This window comes from Stegodyphus dumicola, chromosome X1 (assembly GCF_044657685.1).
Source record: "Stegodyphus dumicola isolate Sdum_Otavi_A_Nest chromosome X1, ASM4465768v1".
Lineage (NCBI taxonomy): Eukaryota > Metazoa > Arthropoda > Arachnida > Araneae > Eresidae > Stegodyphus > Stegodyphus dumicola.
The window spans coordinates 253,902,454-253,922,732 of record NC_140780.1 but is presented as its reverse complement, the minus strand read 5'-3'; the positions used below and the strand labels follow the sequence as shown (position 1 = coordinate 253,922,732).

General features: G+C 34.3%; 1 protein-coding gene across 5 annotated transcripts in view; it reads right to left on the bottom strand.

Annotated features, from left to right (window-relative positions):
* LOC118188684 (uncharacterized) overlaps positions 1 to 20,279 on the bottom strand; it is a 355,582-nt gene that overhangs the window by 14,447 nt on the left and 320,856 nt on the right. For 4 of the 5 annotated variants that reach the window (XM_085807512.1, XM_085807511.1, XM_085807513.1 and 1 more), the window contains 7 exons: positions 11,241 to 11,408; positions 10,773 to 11,034; positions 10,083 to 10,346; positions 6,493 to 6,678; positions 5,674 to 5,869; positions 1,599 to 1,672; positions 1,399 to 1,520 (listed from right to left, as the gene is read on the bottom strand). In XM_085807512.1, the coding sequence (XP_085663638.1) occupies positions 1,399 to 1,520; positions 1,599 to 1,672; positions 5,674 to 5,869; positions 6,493 to 6,678; positions 10,083 to 10,346; positions 10,773 to 11,034; positions 11,241 to 11,408 (1,272 nt within the window). The remainder of the gene's footprint in view (positions 1 to 1,398; positions 1,521 to 1,598; positions 1,673 to 5,673; positions 5,870 to 6,492; positions 6,679 to 10,082; positions 10,347 to 10,772; positions 11,035 to 11,240; positions 11,409 to 20,279) is intronic. The other variant, XM_085807515.1, reaches the window with a different exon arrangement.

Here is a 20,279-nt window from a genome sequence, read left to right as displayed (position 1 = left end):
GTTAATGGAATAGATAAAACTTTATAATGCGTAAATAGTGTTTGGCTAAGCAATCCGTATTCAATGCAATTCATAGCGCTATACTGATATTTAAGAAATGTATTTTATAATTTCATATAAAAGGAGACCATTAACAAGGTTTGCTTCGTCAGCAAAGTCAAGAAATAGCACTTAACTCTTACTGTGTAAATAATGTCTGCCGCAGTTTTCATGAATTAGCGGTTTATTTTGCAGAAAAGTATTTTTAAAAGTGATATAAATGTAAAATTTAGTTATTTCTTTATAAAAATGAATTGTTTGATAATTAAATTACCTTCCTTTCATTTATTGCTTGTTGTATAGAGATTGTTTGGTATCAAAATTGTTCGTAGTCAGATTAATTTTTTACTTTCTAATCCTAGGCATTAATTTCTCCTCATTTATGGTTAAAAATAAGATAAAGTGATAAGATACTTTTAAATCGTAAAATACTTATAATATCGTTTATTTGACTTTGTCAATTGGAGTTATCATTCTGTTTTTTTATGTATTATTGTTTTGTTTCTTAACTTTTATATCTTATAAAAAGTGTTTATTGTCAAATGACTTCGATATTCGTCTAATGACCAAAATACTGCTAAACGGTTATCGACTGCACATCGAATTGCACCTTTTTTTCTAATATTATGTATATTAACAATATATTTCTGAAGCTACTTTTTATTTTTGTAATTTTTTCGCAAATATGGCAAATTATTCCATTGCTTCGCCTGTTTCAGCGCTAAAATGACCTCGAGCTCAAGCTTTTGGCGCACAAAAATGCTGCAAAAATTCTTTTCGTCACTGTATGACATCAGAAGTCGTGTCCAATAAGAGCTTGGGGTGGTGGCTGGGGCCAGGCGCTTGTCTGGAATACGGCTGAGCACAGTAATAGCTTAGAGAAAGTGTAGCCAAAAGGCAAACGTGCGCTAGTCAGAAACTCTGGCTCTATCACGAAGTCAGTGGAACTTCGACTTAAATATCAATCTTACCCATTTGCATTAAACACCACTCTAAAAACACATTCTGGTAGGAAATTGTAAGCTGAAATTAGGAGAGACAGGAAAGTATCTTTAACTACAGATAACTGTCAAAAACTTAGGATAAACCTTACAAGGTTACTATATTTCACAAATCAAAATAGTAGCTGAGCCTTGTACTCAACTGTAAAACCAGTGGCGATTGCACAAAACAAAAGGCTTCGTACATTAGCATCATACAGGAAAAAAAAACAGCTCTTCTACTACTCAACACAATATTATTTGATAAATATTAAAATAGGAAAAACATTCATGAAATTAATACTACTTCATGATCATCTGTGTAATATAAAGTTAATAAAAACTGATTAATTAAATAAGTAAGTAGTTGTTCGTATACCTCTAACAAGTAATCTCCTTTCTTCAAACCAGCCAAGTCTGCAACACCGCCTTTTCCAACATCTTCCAGATACTGACTAGGCCATACGTCATTGGTTTCTCGCTCCATCAATGGACTTGAAGCTGTGGTAAAAAGAATATAATATATGACCTGGAATTTTCTAATAAGCCATTTTAATACTCTGAAATGTATATCCATACCTTTGGCACCTCGTAATACAAATCCGAAACCTTTCTTTCCTTTGTGCAATATAACAGTACGGGGTTCTCCAAATCTGTTTAATAAAATAAAATAAAAGCTAAGAGAAACTCTATGGGTAACAAAAATTTCTGAAAAAGCTTCACATAAGAAATTAGTTACTTTTTCACACAAATTACGAAATTTTACTTCCGACAAAACTTAATGCTCACATAAATTTAGTTTTCATATTACTAAATTTATAACAAATTTAACAAAATTAAAAATGCAAAAATGAATAATGTCCCATACAAACTAAATTACCCTTGAAAGCCTTATAGGATTTTATTTATTTTTACTAATAGTTGTTTTAATTTGTTAGCCTTTTCTGTCTTCCTTTATTCCCCCCGTGTTTCCTCGCCAGAATGCAAATTAGCTAGGGTGAACGAGTGTATTTAAACAGATGTAGCAAAAAGTTTAGTCAGAGCGTGGTTTCGCTATTGTAAAAGTATGTTACTATTTCGTCCAGCTGTTAATCTTAAATATCGGCTTCGCGTTCTTGCCGCCGAATTATTATCCTGCTGGCGTGGGTTCTGAGTCAAACTGTTAGATTAAACTAAATTGTGTGGTTTTGTGTTACTCCTACGTTTAAATTTAATATTAATCTTCTCAGTTCCCACCACAAGGGGTCAAGGATGCAATTCCGTGCCGTCTGTAAAATATTGTGTTCAACAAAAGGGTTTCAGACATCCTTGCCCTGCTGTGTTCATCTTCAAGTCTTTGCGAGAAGTCACAAAATCAACACTTAAGCAGATCTAGTTACATTTCCACAACATAATGCGCAAAAGCGTGCTTCGGAGTTTCAGATGTCAGATATAAAGAAATTAGTCTATGAGGCCATTAAATCTTCTGACATGGCAAGAAGTAAACAAAAATTGTATTATGATAAAAGGCGGAGGGAAGGAAATTTTAAGGAAGGGGAAAAAGTGTTAAAATTGAAACACAACGTATTCTGTGCTCCCTGTGCAATAGTGCTAAGGTTTCCCTAAATTTGAGGGGCCTTTTATAATAAAGAGCATTCGAAATTCAGTAATTCTTAAAAATGCCAATGGCGAAGAATCAAAAGCGAATATTGATCAGATAAAAAAAAAAATTACGATCGTTACACGATGACACTTCTTAAAGATATTTTGCAGAGTTCCAGTGCTGCCGACGATAATAAAGCTCTGAGCCAAGTAACGCCAGCTGCAGCCCAGATACAGCCACTAGATGTGGCTTCTAAGAGGAAAGCCAACGGTACTTCAGCCAAGCAGCATAAGAGGCAAAGCAAGTGCAGGAAATAAGAGGAAAAAGGAGCAAGTCCCAAGGGCTCCAAGGAAAGAACTATTGGAAAGAGAAATGGACTGGAACAGTCTTTCAAGGCCGGTCAGCAAAGAACAAAGTTACCACCAGCGGTCGACGGAAGTAAAGCCGCAACCAGAAGTCCAGGACAACCAGAAGTCCACCAGCGGTCAGCGAGAAAGAATCCATCACAAACGGCGAAAGACACAAGAGGGTTCCACGGCAAGCAGCAGAAGCTGGATGATGGGGAAACAGTCAGCTAAACGGACGGTATTCCACCGCAGTCAACGGATGGCATGTTCCGAAGGGAGCACCAAAAAAGATTACCTCCGGAAACTACTCTCCCTATAAAGGCAAGACGGATACAGAAGGGTGCAGAAAAAAGGAGTTTGAACCCGTGTCTGATTTACAGCGGTCATCTAGACGCGAAAGAGTATCCGCAACAAGAACATTCAAGTATGTTCTTCAACTCAATGCTCAAGTATTCTTAAGAGTTCAAGAGTTCAATGCTCAAGTATATTTCATGTATTCAGTACTTTTATGTCTAAAATATATACAAAGTGCTGTTAAGAGTATCTAATTGTTTTTGTCTCAAGCAAGATTTCATTAGTTGTGCAGGAAGTAGAAAACTTGTCTTCGCTTCAAGAATTACGCCGTTTAGTCGACAGACTGTTTTATGCAATTTGCCGAGATAAAATGATTTGTTCCTAGCAACTTTGTTTAAATTTTGGATGTAAGAAACTGCAAATTCGTATATATATATATATATATATATATATATACAGTGTTTTCTACTGTGTTTAATGTAAATGTGTCTTTCTGAATGTAGAGAATGTGTAACTTTGTAAAAATTAGATGGAAAAATATTCAGAAATTCAAATTAAAAATTTAGCGAAATGTAAAAGCTAGCGGAAGAAAAATTTAAAAGCTAACTTAGGTATTTCAAATCCAAGTTAGGCTCTCCGGCTGAACACAAAGTTAATGCATGTTGTATAAATACACTACAATGAGTTTGAAAATATGCAGTCTGTTGAAGTTTAGTGTTCCTCAGATTATTAACTTGTAGGCTGTCGGTCAGAGGCAGAAGTTGTGATTTAAACACACCACTTTTCACTTGCATTTGAAGATCTCAGCACATGCATATGCTAGAGAGCTAGGGCTGGAAAAAAGTTAAACTTGTGAAAATGAAAATTCATGATTTGCCTATTCAAATGCATATATTATCTAAAAGTTTCACTAATATTAGTTTCCTTCCACATCCACCGGAAGGACATGAGACTCAAAGAAAAACGCTTCAAATTTAAAGTATTTAAGTAGCATTATATTGTAAGGCTGGCTCTTTAAGTTTAAAATGCATGTTGTGAATATTGGTGAGAAATATTGTAAGGATTTATTTTATTCTAACCAATTATTTTTAGTTTTCTTTCCTTTCCCTCCTGATTTCAGTTTCCTGCAAGAATGTAAATTTGTTATGATGTAGTATTCATATTTAAACATGCTTCAGAAGCAGTACTTAAGCTACGTTTCAAGAGTTTGAAAAGGGTAGTAGCGGACTTAGTTCTGATGTTTATGCTGCGAGTTCGAAACTAGCTCTCTAGTCGGTGTTCGACACTCCTCAGTTTATACTGATATTTCTCGGCTCGGTTTTGCTGCATGCAGCTGATTTAGCGTTAGTTAACCTAAGAACCAGTCGTTAGCTATCTTAATTTAATATGTATTTCACATTCTTACTTTACATTCTTATTTAGTTTGTGATGTTGTGTGGCCCCAACTTGCCTGCAACAATAGTAGTGACTGCTATGAACTGGAAAGTACACAAACTCTTAAGAAGGGTTTAACTCCCTTTTTATTCCACTTTAGAAGTTACAGATGCGTTCACTTGACGCTCACAAACTACGCCGACCCGGCCGTTAAATAAAAATAAGAAAGTACAATTAAAGATGAATAATAACAAGTCACTACTTACGAGGCTCTCTAAACGTGACTAACTTAACCGCGTTCTAAGATACAGCTGAGATTTCAGAAAACTTTCTTAATAAGAAGTTGAAAGATTCAACTAACTGCCGAAGTAGGCTCACAGGCCGAAACGCACGGTTCTTAAATTTCTACCTAGCAACCTTCACGCTCGTGAATCAAGAAAGTACACCTACAAACTCGTTTCCCTTCTATTTAACTCAAATTACTTCTGCTAAAAATTTGAATACTTTGCGCGTTCTACTAAAATTTACATACTCTGGCACTGGCAATTCCAGGGGAAAGTAAGGCTTGACAGGAAAGATAGCTTAAACTTAAAATAAATGTTAGTTAAAATAAATATAAACCCTACAAGTTAGCCACAAGTACTGGTGACTTGTGAGCACCAAGTGCGTGCATCTGTTTCAATTTAGTTTAACAAAAAAAGTTATTTAAACCTTTCTTCTGCAGTATTTGTTCTTAAAGACATAGCGAGAATAATACATCTTGATATTTAAATTACCGTTGCAGAACAAACATTAGAAAGTTTTACTTATTGTTGTGTCCATTCAACTTTATGTTTTATTATTTATTAGAACCACATCTCAGGTTTTTTTTTCCTAACTCATATGCAAAACAGGTATCTTTCATTCAGCAGAAAGTTAACAGTAACTATCATTGCTTACATAATCACAGTTTGAACCCTAATTTTAGAAAAAATCTAGTTATCCTTGAGATATCCTATAAATTCAATTACAGTTAAAATATCGAATTAGGAATTCACTAATAATTATCAAAACTTACGTTTTCCACCTTCTTGGAATAGTACTGATGCGTTTAGCACACCTCTCCCTCCTACCTTCCACTCTCGGATAATCAGACGCTTGAGAAGGGTCAAAACTTCTTGGAGTCATTTCTTGAACACATGTTGCAGGAAAAAGCCCAACTTGTCCAGTATCTGTTCTGCCCAGCAACAAGCCATCCTCAGCTTCACTGATAACTGTATATAATTTAAGGTAAGTATGAATATGAATAAACTAAACGTTTTAAACTGTATCTTAAAATTAAACTTGACATCAAGGAAAATTACAAGTGCAGAATGTACATAAAAGAACACCTAAAAATTAGCACAAAATGATCACTGACATTTTGACAAAATTATTTCCATCTGATTCAAAATGCAAATTTTTAGATACCTTTATATTCTCTCAATTACTTCCTCTTTTTTAAATATACATTAATTTTAAATGATAACTCCAACAAGAAAAAAGAAAAATTCTTGAAACTTTCAATCTGATAAATCAAGCAGCAAAACAGTTCATCCGCTAATGATAATACCTTTACGAAAATATATAGGTAATTTTGTTTTTGTTTAAAATATGTAGGTAATTTTGTTCGTTTTCAAAATTTAAATAGGTTAACTGATTGAATAAATGCTAAATATACAATAAACATATTACATCGCTTAATCGGATAATCGACTGCGCTGCTTTTACGTATAAGATCAGCAACAGTTCAATAAATGTGTAAATAATACTGAGAAGAATCATTTGGTGAGGGAATGAGTGAGTGATAGAAATGCCTATATAAAAATTATAATAAAAGTACTAAAATATTACATACTTTCAACAATATCACCATTTGACAGTTGTAGATGGCCAGGAACTAAAGAACTGTAATCTGTTACACATAAACATGTGCTACCAGGAAGAAAGGAATCATTAGTACCATGATGCTCTGGACCAGATTCATAGCTTGCAGCACTGTTGCTAGTACACACACCGGATGAATCACTTGTTACACTTTTTTCTACAAGAAAAAAGAATAATGGCTACAATTCGGCATTTATTTAAATCGAAGGAAAATTAAATGATTTTATAGTCTACAATTTGTCCTTTTATAATAAAGTTCATTTGACTATTGACGAACTCTTTCACGAATTCGTCCAAAAATCGATTAATGTGAAAATACAAGCTAAGTTTCAATGCAAGGCTAGTACGTATAATTTTGAATACTGTTATTTTGCCAGCTTAACATGTATTTCGGTAAATTTTAGAAAAGTCTTTTTATTTATTGATAAGTATCTGATCAAACGTAAGCACAATATGAGGAAAAACTTGTTTCATATATATAATTTATTGTTCAGTAAACCTTTCGACGAAATAGTTAAATACATATACATGCATGCTTTATAACATTTAACGGGTTTGAGATTTCATCTCCCAACTCTTAATAAATAAATACATAGATAAATAAATGAAATAAACATTTGTTAATGTAAAAATTTACTAAAAGTATGAAAACCATCAGTTTTCTGTAAACTCATACAAAATGCAATATTAAAAAAATATACTCACCTTTTTTTACTGTTACTTTTTTACTGTACTAAATAATCATTAAAATACATAATGGAGTATCATAAGCTTAGGCAGAACACAGAAGCTTAGGCAGAGTACATGGTAATGCCATCTATGCACGTTGCTGGTCATGTTTGCCATGCATTACTGTAACTAGAGGGCGGCGCATGTTTCATGTGAGACATAATAGTTATGGATTGTCGGAATCGAAAGAAGAAACTGATGATAACAGAGGAATAACGAAGTGATGACTGTATTACGGAACTGAATTACGGAAAGAAATGATTTTTAAACTCGATATAACATTAAAATTGATTTTTAAAGCAACGTAATTATGGAAGTTCATGAAATGTATCATGGCATTTCTGACACACAGGGTAATTTTTATCTTCATCTATCGTCATTTCAAGGGGTATTGTGATTTCAAGAATTTCTGTGATGGAATACTGAATTTACGACAGCAGAACCTTTAAAAAAAAAAAAAAAAAAAAAAAAAAAAAAAACTCTCGATGAACAAGCCCAACATCAGATGGTTAGAATATTCGCACGATAGATGTACAACATTGCCGCAAATAACGTCGGATTTATTATTCATTAGAGCTTATATATATATATATATATACACCGTCAGGAGTACTTTTAAGAGTGTGTTCACATTGTGATGCACGCAACACAACTAGCATAACCACTACTTTATTGCTATGCAATTGAACAGCGTTGAACCTAAGCTTTCGAGAAGAGAAACGCTAAATGTAATGATAAAGGTTTGTTCCTATGAAGGATGTGGCGAGCAAATAACTTGTTGGTTCAATTTATGGTCGAAACAAAACATTCTAAAACATTTAACTGGAGCTCTTAAGGGGACAAGAAAGGCTGTTTTAAGATATTGTACATGTGCCGAAATAAACTCTGCCTTATAAATAAATTAAAAGACAGTTTATAGGCATCCAACCCACTAAATAAAAATAAAGACGTCGACACGCTTCAACAACTAGCTAACCAACTATCGTATGGTGGCAGAATATCCAGAGGTTCGCAAATGATCAGCAGCCAAAGTAAAGAACTGTATCCATTATGTACAAGATTTAATTTTACATGAAGCACATCTAAGCTGTAAGCGTATAAGAAAGAACTTCAGGATCTATATTATATGCACTACAACCTTAAAATTAGAGCCTTAAGTGAGATTACTGCATAGGTAAAAGTTACAGCATTTTAAAAATGAAATAACAAAACCTTTGCTGACAGGTTTTAAACTAAAGAAAGAAACTATAGGATATACAGAAGGAATATTCAATCAATGAAGCATAAAAAATGGGTACTATTATGCCTCTTGATTAATACTTAATTTAAACCGAACAGTAATTTAACACTATGCAAATGAGAAATGAAATGGAAGCTCTTCGTCACACCATCCTGAATATGCCAACACACTATCTGGCATTATTTATAAAATAGAGTAAGCAAATGAACAAAATGAAAAAGCTGCAAATATTTATAACTTTATGTTATGCGAATATCTGCATGTGCTCACATCAGTATCAGATGATGTTTTACTACATATTTATTACAGATAAATAGGAAATCTGAAGCATGAATATATCTGAATGCAAGCAACATATCTCAATCTATATTTCAAATATTAGGGAAAACACATATTTCTCATATTAAAAAATATACAAATTCACTGTGCAGTAGTTACTTATTTCAAATGGTAAGAAGGGAAATGTTTCATTCTCTGCTGTCACAAAGCAGAAATTATGTTTGCGTCGCAGTTGCTTATTCATGCAGAAATCATAAATTCAATATACAAACCTCTTTCGTACAAGCCTCATTTCCTTAACATATTGAGTGGTACAGTTACATGGATACCAGGAAAATGTCTTATCTTTTATTCAATAATCTGAAACTATGTGCTAAAAATAACTTTCAGTAAATAAGCTAACCTACGAAATTTCTATTTTAGGATAGAATATACATCCAAACAAATTCTTATTATTGTGAATAAATAACTTTTTTATATTTTATATATATTACAACAGAATTTTAACTCACATTTTAAATGAAGTCTCACACATTATAAAATATTCTTTTTTGATTTATGTATAAGTCATGTAGTAAGAACTTTAATAGAACTTTTCCATGCTTAGGAAGCAGTTTAGCAGCATGTCCTTGAAGTCATTCCAAGTAAGTCAATTCTAGTCACAGGCATATTTTAAGTTCAATTACTCTGATAATTCATATCATTTCAAAAGTTTCTCTAATGCATTAGTAAGTTCTCAGTAGAATAAGGTATCATGGAGTTATAAACATAAGATGTACAGCTTAAAGTGAATACCGTACCTAACATTTCCATACGAAAGACATGGATTATTGAAAATTTATTTTGGTATTCTTGTTTTACAACAGTGACATTTTAATGTTGTGTACAGTTCTGGATAAGTTAGATCATTGGTTTTAGCAGCATTATAACAGGTCATAAATTCTCAGAAATTAAATGAGGAGAAATCCCAACAAGATTATTAAATGCCTGAATAATCATTATAATAATCATAAGAAATGTGACAAATGAAATAAAAATCCCAAAGAATGCACTAATATCCATGATGGCATAATTTTGAACATTTTAGTTCATAATGACCATCAAGTAACCCCCCCAAAAAAAGCACACTTTACTATCTACTACATAACATACAAATTTAAAAGAATTACATTTACTGCATACTAGGAGCCAATAACTTTCTCCAACAAATGTGCCACCTTGAGATATATCTATCGCATTTTTATGCTTCTTAAATATATACAATTCATCTCTAACAAAAATGATATGTCACTCTATCTTATGTTGATGTATACCTGTTACAACACTTCCTGAAGCTGTGTCTTCACTATCTTCTCCACTTGGCTGAGTGCAAGTAGAGGATGAACCGGTAGAGGCATCGGAAATGCATGAAATAGAAGAAAATGGAGGCAAGGAACAATTTGAAGGACATGGCGATGGTGGCTTCATCCCAAGATTCAAATCAAGGCGAGGATCACTATGGGTTCGACTTAGTGTAGATACAGGTGCAATACTAGCTCTTCTTCTTGGATTATATCTTGGCATTTCCCGATATGGCACTGAAAATAAAATGAATTGTCAGATAATTATATGTGAAAGCTCAGTATAATTAACATGACTTCAGCCATAAAGTGTTGAAGCATGAAGTTCAATCCGATAAAATAAAATTTGCAATATGAAAGTAGTTCAACGAATTATAAAATCAGATTTATTATTGTGATAATGAATGCATTTTTCACTGTTATTAAGATACTTATAAAATAAAAACATAATATGATGAAATTATACAAGTAATTAAAAATGTACAAGTTTTAAAACAGTACAAAATTATTAGCTATAATATTTATGAAAACTTATACTGATGATCTAGTAATAATTTTTTATATAAAAAAATGTAAACAAAACTCTTCCTAATCTAATTTTATTTAGGCATAAATTTCAAGTAAGTAGAATAAAACAAATATGTTGGAGCTAACTTCACCTACCAACATCTTCAGGATTGTGGTTTCGGATAAGTTCACCTAGATTAAGATTGCCAGCTATAACAGCAACTTGATAAGGGTTTTGATTTGCAAAATTCAATGCATTTTTATCTGCACCTCTAAATAGAAGTACTCGTGCACAGCTTTCTTGATCATTTACAGCACAGACATGTAAGGGTGTATTTCCACTTGCATTACGGGCATTCATATCAGCGCCGTAAAAAAGTAAATGCTCAAGATGCTGAACGAATCCATGCTTACAGGCCTAAGGGTAAAAACATACATTCAGAGAGCTTCCACAACTACTGCTAAACACTAAAATACACACGTATTAGAATGTGAGTATAAATTAGTGGATAGAATACATAAAATATAAACACGTAGAAATAGACTGCTCATACTACTTGCAAAATTTCGCTTTATTTAAAACGGAAAAAAATTCAAATAGATGGCTTTAATGTGTAGAAATACCTGATGCACTTCTTGCCACCCTTGAGGATCGCAAGTTCCAATAAATGCATGGTCATGCAGAAGAAGTTCAGCAAGCTGATGGTCACTTGCATGTAGTAAAGTATAATATAAGGGTGTTAAACCTTTACTATCTTTATAATTTGGTGATGCACCAAGGTCAAGAAGTGTCTGTAATGGAAATGAACAAAAGCATGTTGAAACTTTGTAACAAATATTCAGAAAAATGAAAAGACAGCACATTTTATAAAATTACAAAACTTGGTCACTGAACATATTTTGTCATTCTAACACAAAAATAAAATAATGAATCTCTAGTCTGAAAATTATTTTTTACTTTATCTCTTTTAGACATTATAAAATTATACTTGCCAGCATTCTAATTGAGATCAAATAATATAATATGATTATATTTGTCTACCTATCTATCTATGCATACACATAATGTACACATGTGTGTAATAACTTATATATAGATCTATCTAGCTATCTCTGTATGTATGTGTAATAATTTAGATGTTGGTGATGGATATGTATGAAGATGTAGTAACAATCATGGCTTGACAAAAACAATGCTTGACATTACAATTGAAGAATGAGATGTAAGCGGTGATATGCTGACAAGAGAGAAAGCGGGAGCAAGAATGCCAAGTTTCCATTCTGAATTATATTTCTGACTTATAATTTCATTCTAAGCGATTCCTAAAAGTATTGTCCCGCAGGTTTAGTTATTGGCTGAAGCGTTATGTAAGTACTGGCGTCATTAGCATATTGTAAGAATCATGTAAGAAAAATGACTTTTGAAATGGCGCAGTTTAGAAAGATTTACTATGAACAAGTTACAATTTTTAGAATGCAAACAGGAAATATCCATTAAATATGAAAGTAGCTACTGCAAATTTAAAGGATTTCGTTTTACATGCTTTTTATTTTATCTATACACAAGACTATATTTGATATGATATGTGGATATATTAAAAACTTAGTTATAAGGCATTTAAGTAAATTATGAACACAACTGTAAATGGTCGAATAGCTTGACGGAATTTTGAGAAGAAAAAAGGCTACACTCCTCTTCTTTAATCCTACTGTGAATGTTTTTCATAATCTATGATAGGATTTGAGAAAATTTTCTCAAATTATTTCATCCCAGATAAAAAAAGGAGAATGTTGAACACTCTCCCTTATGTTAAAATTTTTTAAAAAAATTTCTGTTGAACTCTAAAGTACATATTTAGTTTGTAAAACAATCGAGGAGCCACAAAAGTTATCAAGAAGAAAATGAAAGTATTTTCATCTCTTTTCGAAGTTAACTGCAACTTATAATTAAAAAAAAATTTTTAAATTACAGAAATCGAAACTAAACTCAGAAAAATTACTTCAAAAATAAGGCCCAGAACTCCAAGTGAAAAGGAAATTAAAATTAAAAATCTTAATGAAGAAAACTAGAAAAAGGAATTACGATTTCAGGTTTATCAAGCAGATTGCCCTTTTCCCTAAAGACTCTAGTTTTCTGTTTCACTTCTACAATTTTCCATATTTAATTACCACTTGATATTATCATGCGCTCGTTCTCCACGTCAAAAACCGATAATGACGTATGGTGTTACCGGTGTTTTCGGGGTATGATGCTTGATCTCACGTAACAATTTCATATGCTTCCTGAAAATAATAAAATCTAGGTTTCTGCAGTTAAGTGAGATATCCCTGTTGATAACACACTGATATTTCCTCCTTCCTGTATATTTGGTTTCGCAATAGAAACTGTGGGTGAGCTTAATTTTCATTCTCAAATTCATCCGTTCCGTTTTCAGATGTTTCACTATAAGGTATTTCTCCCGCCTTCTTAGCATGCCTTTCGTAGTGTAGTGGTCAGCAAGCTGGGCGCGTATTCCAGAGGTCCGTGGTTCGTTTCCCGACGAGGGCGTTGCTCATTTTTCATCACTCCTGCTTTAAAAATAACCTAATGACTCTACATCACTACTACTATGCATTAAGTACTCCAAAAGAAAAAACTACACTGTTCATCGAAACTAAAGGATATGAAAAGAAATAAACTTATTGGAAAGTAATAAAAAGCAACCTACGCAAAAGCAGTATTTTACATACAATTACCGTGTTTGCCAATTGGTTAATCTGAAAATATTGAATTTTAAGTCAAATTTATGGAAATTAAAAAATGATGGAGAAATAACCTCCCGAATCATATAATAAAACATTCTTTAATATAGCCTATGATCATTTTTGACAGAACTCCAAACCTCACACGTTGGTTTCACAGAATTTATCACACTTCAAAAATAAAAATTTTGTGAAATTTCATGCTACTCTTCTGAGTTTGGAGAGGCATTTGAGGAGCTACAATATACCAGACGTGAACTAGATTGAGCATCCCACACATATTCAATCTAGATTAAGTCTGCATAAGCTAGCCAATCCTTTCAAGTGGTATCTTCACACTATTCACATATCACAGTATTCAGTATTCTGCCACTAGAGATGATTGATGCGGACGAGCACTGTCATACATTAGAAACAACTCTGAGACACCAGCATTTTTAACAGCTTTATGTGGATAGTAAGACGTTGCCCAAATATCTCTGACCAGTTACAGAAACTTCATCAAAGATATACACCTCGGCGCGGCCATTTCTGATGATTCCTCTCAAACGAAGAAACCACTTCCATGGAAAACTGAGGGCAAATTGCGAATTCCTCGCTTCCTTCAGGTCAAAAGACATCTATAATCACAGTTCAGGCTACATCTGATCTCGTCAGCAAGTAGTGCACGATGCCATTCCTCTAGGTTTCACTGAATATAACGACGACACCATCTTTGGACGATGATCTCCATTAGTTTTCTCACGTAAAATCTAATCTCGTGAAGTTTTCTTGCAGCAGCAGAACGGCTCATTCTGTTTCATGTGGCAATCCGAAGGTCTAAAACAAATTGTCTTGTTAATTTTTTTTCAGCCAATAATAAATGAAAACAGTTTTAGGATGAAATTGTTGCTCTTGGTCGTCCTTGATCAGGCTGTCATCTAATTCACCTCTCCTTAAAAAGCGGTTCCAAGTTCTTAATATAATTATTTGAGAGATAATCAGATTTTGGGTGAGCTCCATTTGTGTCTGTACTCCAAAGAATAAACCAGTATTTTATCTCTTCATTTTATAACGTTGCGCGCCTCTAACTAGCACGCAACCAAGAGGTGACTGTGAAAGCTTGTATAAACCACAGAGTCTTATAAAGGGTTTAAGTACCTTTTTATTCAACGTACTAAATTACAATTGCGTCCTCTTGACGCTTACAAACTGTGCCCAACTAGGCAGTTAAAATAAAAAATAAAAACCTGAAAAGAAAGTAAAGACAATATTCTAACTACGAGGCTCTCTAAAATAACTAACTCACCGCGTTTTACAAATACCGCAGCTAATTCAGCAGACTTGAAGCTCACTGGAACAATTGCAACTACTTCCCGCCAAGCACATAGGCCGCAACGCGGGGTTCTTTAATTCTCGATTTCTACCTCCGCGCTCGCGAAGTAAGAATAACTCTAACTGAACTTGTTTCCTTCTATTTAAATCATACTACTTCCGCTGATAATTTGAATGCTTGCGCGTTCTACTCAAATTTACATATTCTGGCATTGGCAGTTCCAGGGGAAAGTAAGGATTGACAGGAAAGATAGTTTAAACTTAAAATAAATGTTAGTTAAAGTAAATATAAACCCTACATTTGCCGCTGCCAGAATTTGGAAAACTTGGAAGCAGGTCCTACAAACGACCTGTTGTAAGTTTATCTAATTCTGAACTAACTGGCGAAAGCCTCGTTTACACAAAAAAAATCTTATGTAACAATTAAAATTCTGATAGTCGTTACAAAGCTTTCTTCTTACAGCAACTTTTCCTGGACTTCATCAATCAATCTTGGTCTTTCCTTCCAGCATCTGGAAGGAATAAGTATCAGTATCTTTCTACATACATTATGATTTACACTTTCTTGACACAATAAATTTTTGTTTTTAACGTTTCGTTTTTCTTAGTTATTGCTTACTTCACATTCATTCAATTTTTCAAGCATTAATTTAACTTTACCCTGGCTCTCCACCATGTGTGGTGTCAAACGGGAATATTCGTGTTTTAGTCTTACAACACTTCCCCTAACCACCATGATTTGTTAGAATTCAACAACCAAATAGACACACCTTACTCGACATTCTACAACTCAATGAGCTACTTTAATATTCTTAAAAATTCAAATGTAGGTGGAGAACCCTACAAAACACATTCATTCTAACTTCCCCCTCATTCATCTTTAAACATGCAGGCTTTCGCTCTAAAGCATGACTTTACAGTTTAATACTTAAATTTTGACTTCATTGCTTTTAAGCACTCACTTTTAGCATCTACAATTTTATGCTTCTAGACTAAATTCTACTTTTACATAACATGCAAGTATTTACATACATTTACAAAAGTTTAATACATATGCTTTTTACAATTTACCATAAAATGAATAAGAGAAAATAAATTTTTACTTTACTCATTCTTCGCCAAGCTGGCGGCATTGAAACTAAAATTCTTATTAGTATAAGAATACGAAGTTATTTTTATCTCCGGCCAAATTTTGGCTTTAACATAACAGAATTAGTCTTTCGACCAACAGAAAATGCTTGTTTTTAGCTTTTACACTTAAAGAAAATAATACTTTTGCCTTAGCTAAATAAAGTAAAACAAAACTAAGTCTCAACCGAGACATATTGACTTTCGTCAAAACATAGAACTTCGTACTTATGCATAACATTTCGGAACAAAAGAGAAAAAAAATTTATAGAAGGTTTTAACTTATCTTTGAGTTTTCGATGCTTGAAACTCCGTCATCCGTTTTTGACAAAATTGATCCCAAGTTAGAGGTGTCATGGATGTCAATCTTCTCCTTATTGATCTCCGCGTGTCGTCCCCGTTGATCTTTCTTTTGCGTCCTCTACATGCTGGCCTCTTGACGGAGTAATCGTCTGGTTGTTGTCCTTTGCGTTTCTGCCTGGGACGGCTGGTCTTGACGTCCTCCGGTCTGGAGTCCTTGAATTTCTTCTGTTCCTCGTACTTCTGTGCCTCCTGTTGGCGTTTCAGTTTCCGGAACGGCGGCCTTGCTGGCACCTGACTCTGTGGCCGTGTGCGCGTTCTCCTTGATGTGTAATTTCTCCTGCCATCTTTTGTAGGTGGTGTTTTCGTCTTTACCACGGTTTCTTTACCCGGTTCATCTGTATTTTTGTTTTTCTTAAACGCCGGAGTTTGAAAATCCTTTTTTCTTTTTGATACCGACGTCCGGGTTGTAGAAGTGCTAGGTCTCTCTTCAGTTCTCCGTTTCTTGGGTAGTGGAATAGTTGTTGCAGTCTCTGGCCCTTCTATTTCGTTTAGACTTGAGTCCTGTAAGAAACTTAAGGATTTCAAAATCATTGGGATTATAGTATTTTTTCACCTGGTCGGGACTTGCTTTACAGATTTCCCCTCTCTCGTTTTTAAGATATAAGACTACTCCTTTGATTTCCTGAATTACATAGGGGCCTTCAAACTTTGGAGCTAGCTTTGCCATAAAATTGTCTGGGGCACTTGATAAAGAAAATTTCCGTTTCAATACTTTATCCCCAACTTTAAAATCTGCTTCACGGCGTTTTCTATCGTAATATAACTTTTGTCTATTTCTTGCCGTATCCGAAGTTTTAAGCGCCTGATCAATTAGTTTTTGCACGTCCTTTTGTCTAAATTCCTGCTCTCTTTGTTGCACAAAGAATAATTTATCTAAAGGCGTAATTAACTTTCTGCCTAAAAATAATTCTGCTGGAGTTTTTCCCGTAGTATCATGATGTGCCGTTCTTAAAGCATAAGCTAATTCATTTATGTAGCCATCCCAGCGCTTGTGATGTGTGCTAACGTAACTGCGAATTATTTTTACAATGTTTTTATTAACTCTTTCTGCTATGTTAGCCTGTGGTCTATACGGAACCATTTTGATATGGCGTATATCAAGTCCATTGCATATGTTTTCAAATATTTGACTAATGAATTGTTTTCCGTTATCGCTAATGACTTTTATCGGTGCACCGTATTTTAAAATGTATCTGTGTAAGAATGTATGTGCGACTGTTTTGGCTGACGCGCGTTTAAGTGGAACAATTTCTATCCATTTTGAAAAATGATCTACTATTACTAAAAGAAAACGATTTTTATTTAACTCGCTCTGGGGGAAGGGACCAAGGAGATCTATGCCTAAAATTTCATTCGGAAATGTAGCGCGAATGCTATTTAAGTACCCGGCCGGGCTGTAATTAATATCATTTATTAACTGACATTGATTGCAGGACCTGACATACGCCGTTACTATTTTGTATAATTGCGGGAAATATACCGCCTCGCGTACCCTTTTTAAAGTCTTTCTGACCCCGAGGTGGCCCGCTGTTTTTTTTTCGTGCAACTCCTTCAAAATGCTTAATCGAAGCGAGGCTGGGATGACTGGCTTATACTCAAGATTTTCGTTCGTTGTTTTCGTATAGAATAATAAATTATCTATTATTTCATAGTTTTTTGCTCTATTTCTTATCGCATCGATATCTGTGTGCTCAAAGCTTTCGGGGTCTTTCAAATAAGCATAGATATTTCCAAATTCAGGATCAGCTTTCAGTTCAGTAATAACCGTATCTCTAGAATCTAAAATTTTTGAAGTCAACACAGCGCATTTAAGTTCATTACCTTCATCGTCCAGTTTTATACGAGAAAGTGCGTCAGCTACATTGTTTTCCTTACCCGGTTTATATTTTATTGTGATATTATATTCTAGGAGTTTTAAAGCCCATCTTATTAACCTGGGCGTTAGGTTTTTTCCCGAGTAAAGTCTACCAACAGCCGCATGATCCGAAAAGACTGTTACTGGCGATTTGCCGAAATAAACTCGAAATTTGTGTACAGCCATTAATACGGCTAATGTTTCTCTTTCTGTAGCTGTATAATTCCTTTGTGTTTGATTCAATGTTTTACTAAAAAATGCCAGCGGATGGTTATTTTGCATAAGAACCGCACCCACCGCATAGTCTGATGCATCTGCCGCAATTTCCAGGTTTTCGTCCCCCTCAGGGAATTTTAAAACAGGGGCATTAATAAGCGCTTCTTTTAATCTTTCAAAAGCTGTGTTAGCTTCAGCTGTCCACGTAAATTTACTCTCTTTTCTTTTGATTACTAAGAGTGGTTCAACAATATTAGCGAAATCTTTTATGAAAGATCGATAGTAAGAACATAGTCCAAGGAAAGACGAAAGTTTCTTGGCGGTGTTGGGCGGTGGGAAATTCTTAATAGCTTTTATTTTTGAATCTTGCGTTTCTATACCCTTTTGCGAAATTTTATAACCGAGATATTTAAGTTCTTTAGTTGCGAACTTGCATTTTGAGGCGTTAATTGTAAGACCGGCCTCTTTTAATAATTTAAAAACTTGTTCGAGGTCACTAATGTGTTGTTCCAACGTACTACTCGTTATAATTATATCATCTAGATAAATTAAAGTTGATTTTCCTAGGACAGGCTTTAGAACAATGTCCATAGCTCTCTGGAATGTTGATGGGGCCCCACACAACCCAAAAGGCATGCGTAAAAATGCATAAGTGCCCGATTTTGTTATAAACGCGGTTTTATGTATATCTTCGGGTCTCATAGCTATTTGATAGTAGCCAGACGTTAAGTCCAAAGTAGACATATATCTTGTCGATTTGATCTGTCTAATGATCTCGTCTATAACCGGCAAAGGGTAAACTGGGAATTTAGTTATGCTATTTAGTTTTCTATAATCGATAGCAAACCTCCAAGCCCTTTTATCCGAAGGAGGAAACTCGTTCTTTTTCCTACATAATACGACTGGACTCGCGTATTCACTATTTATGGGCGTTATTATTTTATTCTTTAACATCTCTTGAATATGTTCTTCGATGATTACGTCTTTTTGTTTGTCATAGCGGTAAGGTTTAGTCCTACAAGGTTTTTCGGCATTTAGTTGAATCTTGTGAGTCACGATCTGACAGTTTCCCGGTTTTTCTGAAAACAAATGAGAAAAATTACTCACCACTTGCTGTATTGCTTTACTTTCCTGGTCATTCAAATGGCTAAGGTCCAATTCAGGTGTCTCCACCGGTTCCACCACCCTCTGGTCCATCTCCAGCACCACGGAACTATCTTGAAAATTTAATTTGGCATTCGCGGCCCTTAAAAAATCCATACCTAAAATAAGAGAGTGTTGGAGGTGTTTCACCACAAAAATTAATACTTTGAGATTTTCCTCTTTTACCTGTATGTTTAATGATACTTTTCCGATGCAGTGACATGTTTTTCCTTGCGCCGCTATAATTTCCGTATTTCTGGTTTTAAAGAGTCGTATCCTATAAAAATTCTTTTTGAAGAACTTTTCACTCATGAAATTTCCTTCTGCTCCTGTATCGATGAGGGCTTCTACTGGTACATCGCCAACCAGGACTTGTATAATTGGTAGCTGTGAGTTTTTTACGATGACTGTATTTAGATGTCTATTTGAGGGTTTTTCTAAAACTTCCGGGGTCTGGACCCTCCCTTTCACAGGCCCCTCTACTCGTTTAAAGCTTTCCTTTCAATCTGTGTCTTCTGGGTACGCGGATGCTTATTTTCAAATTTTCTTTTTGGGCCTTGACCTTCGAGTTTCGATGCGTTAGCTTGATATTTCTTTCCCCCATATGAGCGATTTTCATTTCTTGTTTCCTCCTTCCTTCTGGTACTTTGAGAATATGTTTCCCCTCTCGCTCTTTCCGCGATTTTGAAACTTCACCGCCAATTCGAAAAGTTCCTGCAATGTGGTTGGGTTTCTAATTTCAAAGTAGTCTTGGACAGCGGGTAACAATCTTGGTAATATTATTTCAATAATCTCCGCATCGGGTTTCTTGCCATACAGCATATCCGTTAGCTTGATTTTTCGTAAAATAAAGTCCGTTAATTGTGCTGTATCCCGTTGATAGAAACTATATAGCTCGGCTT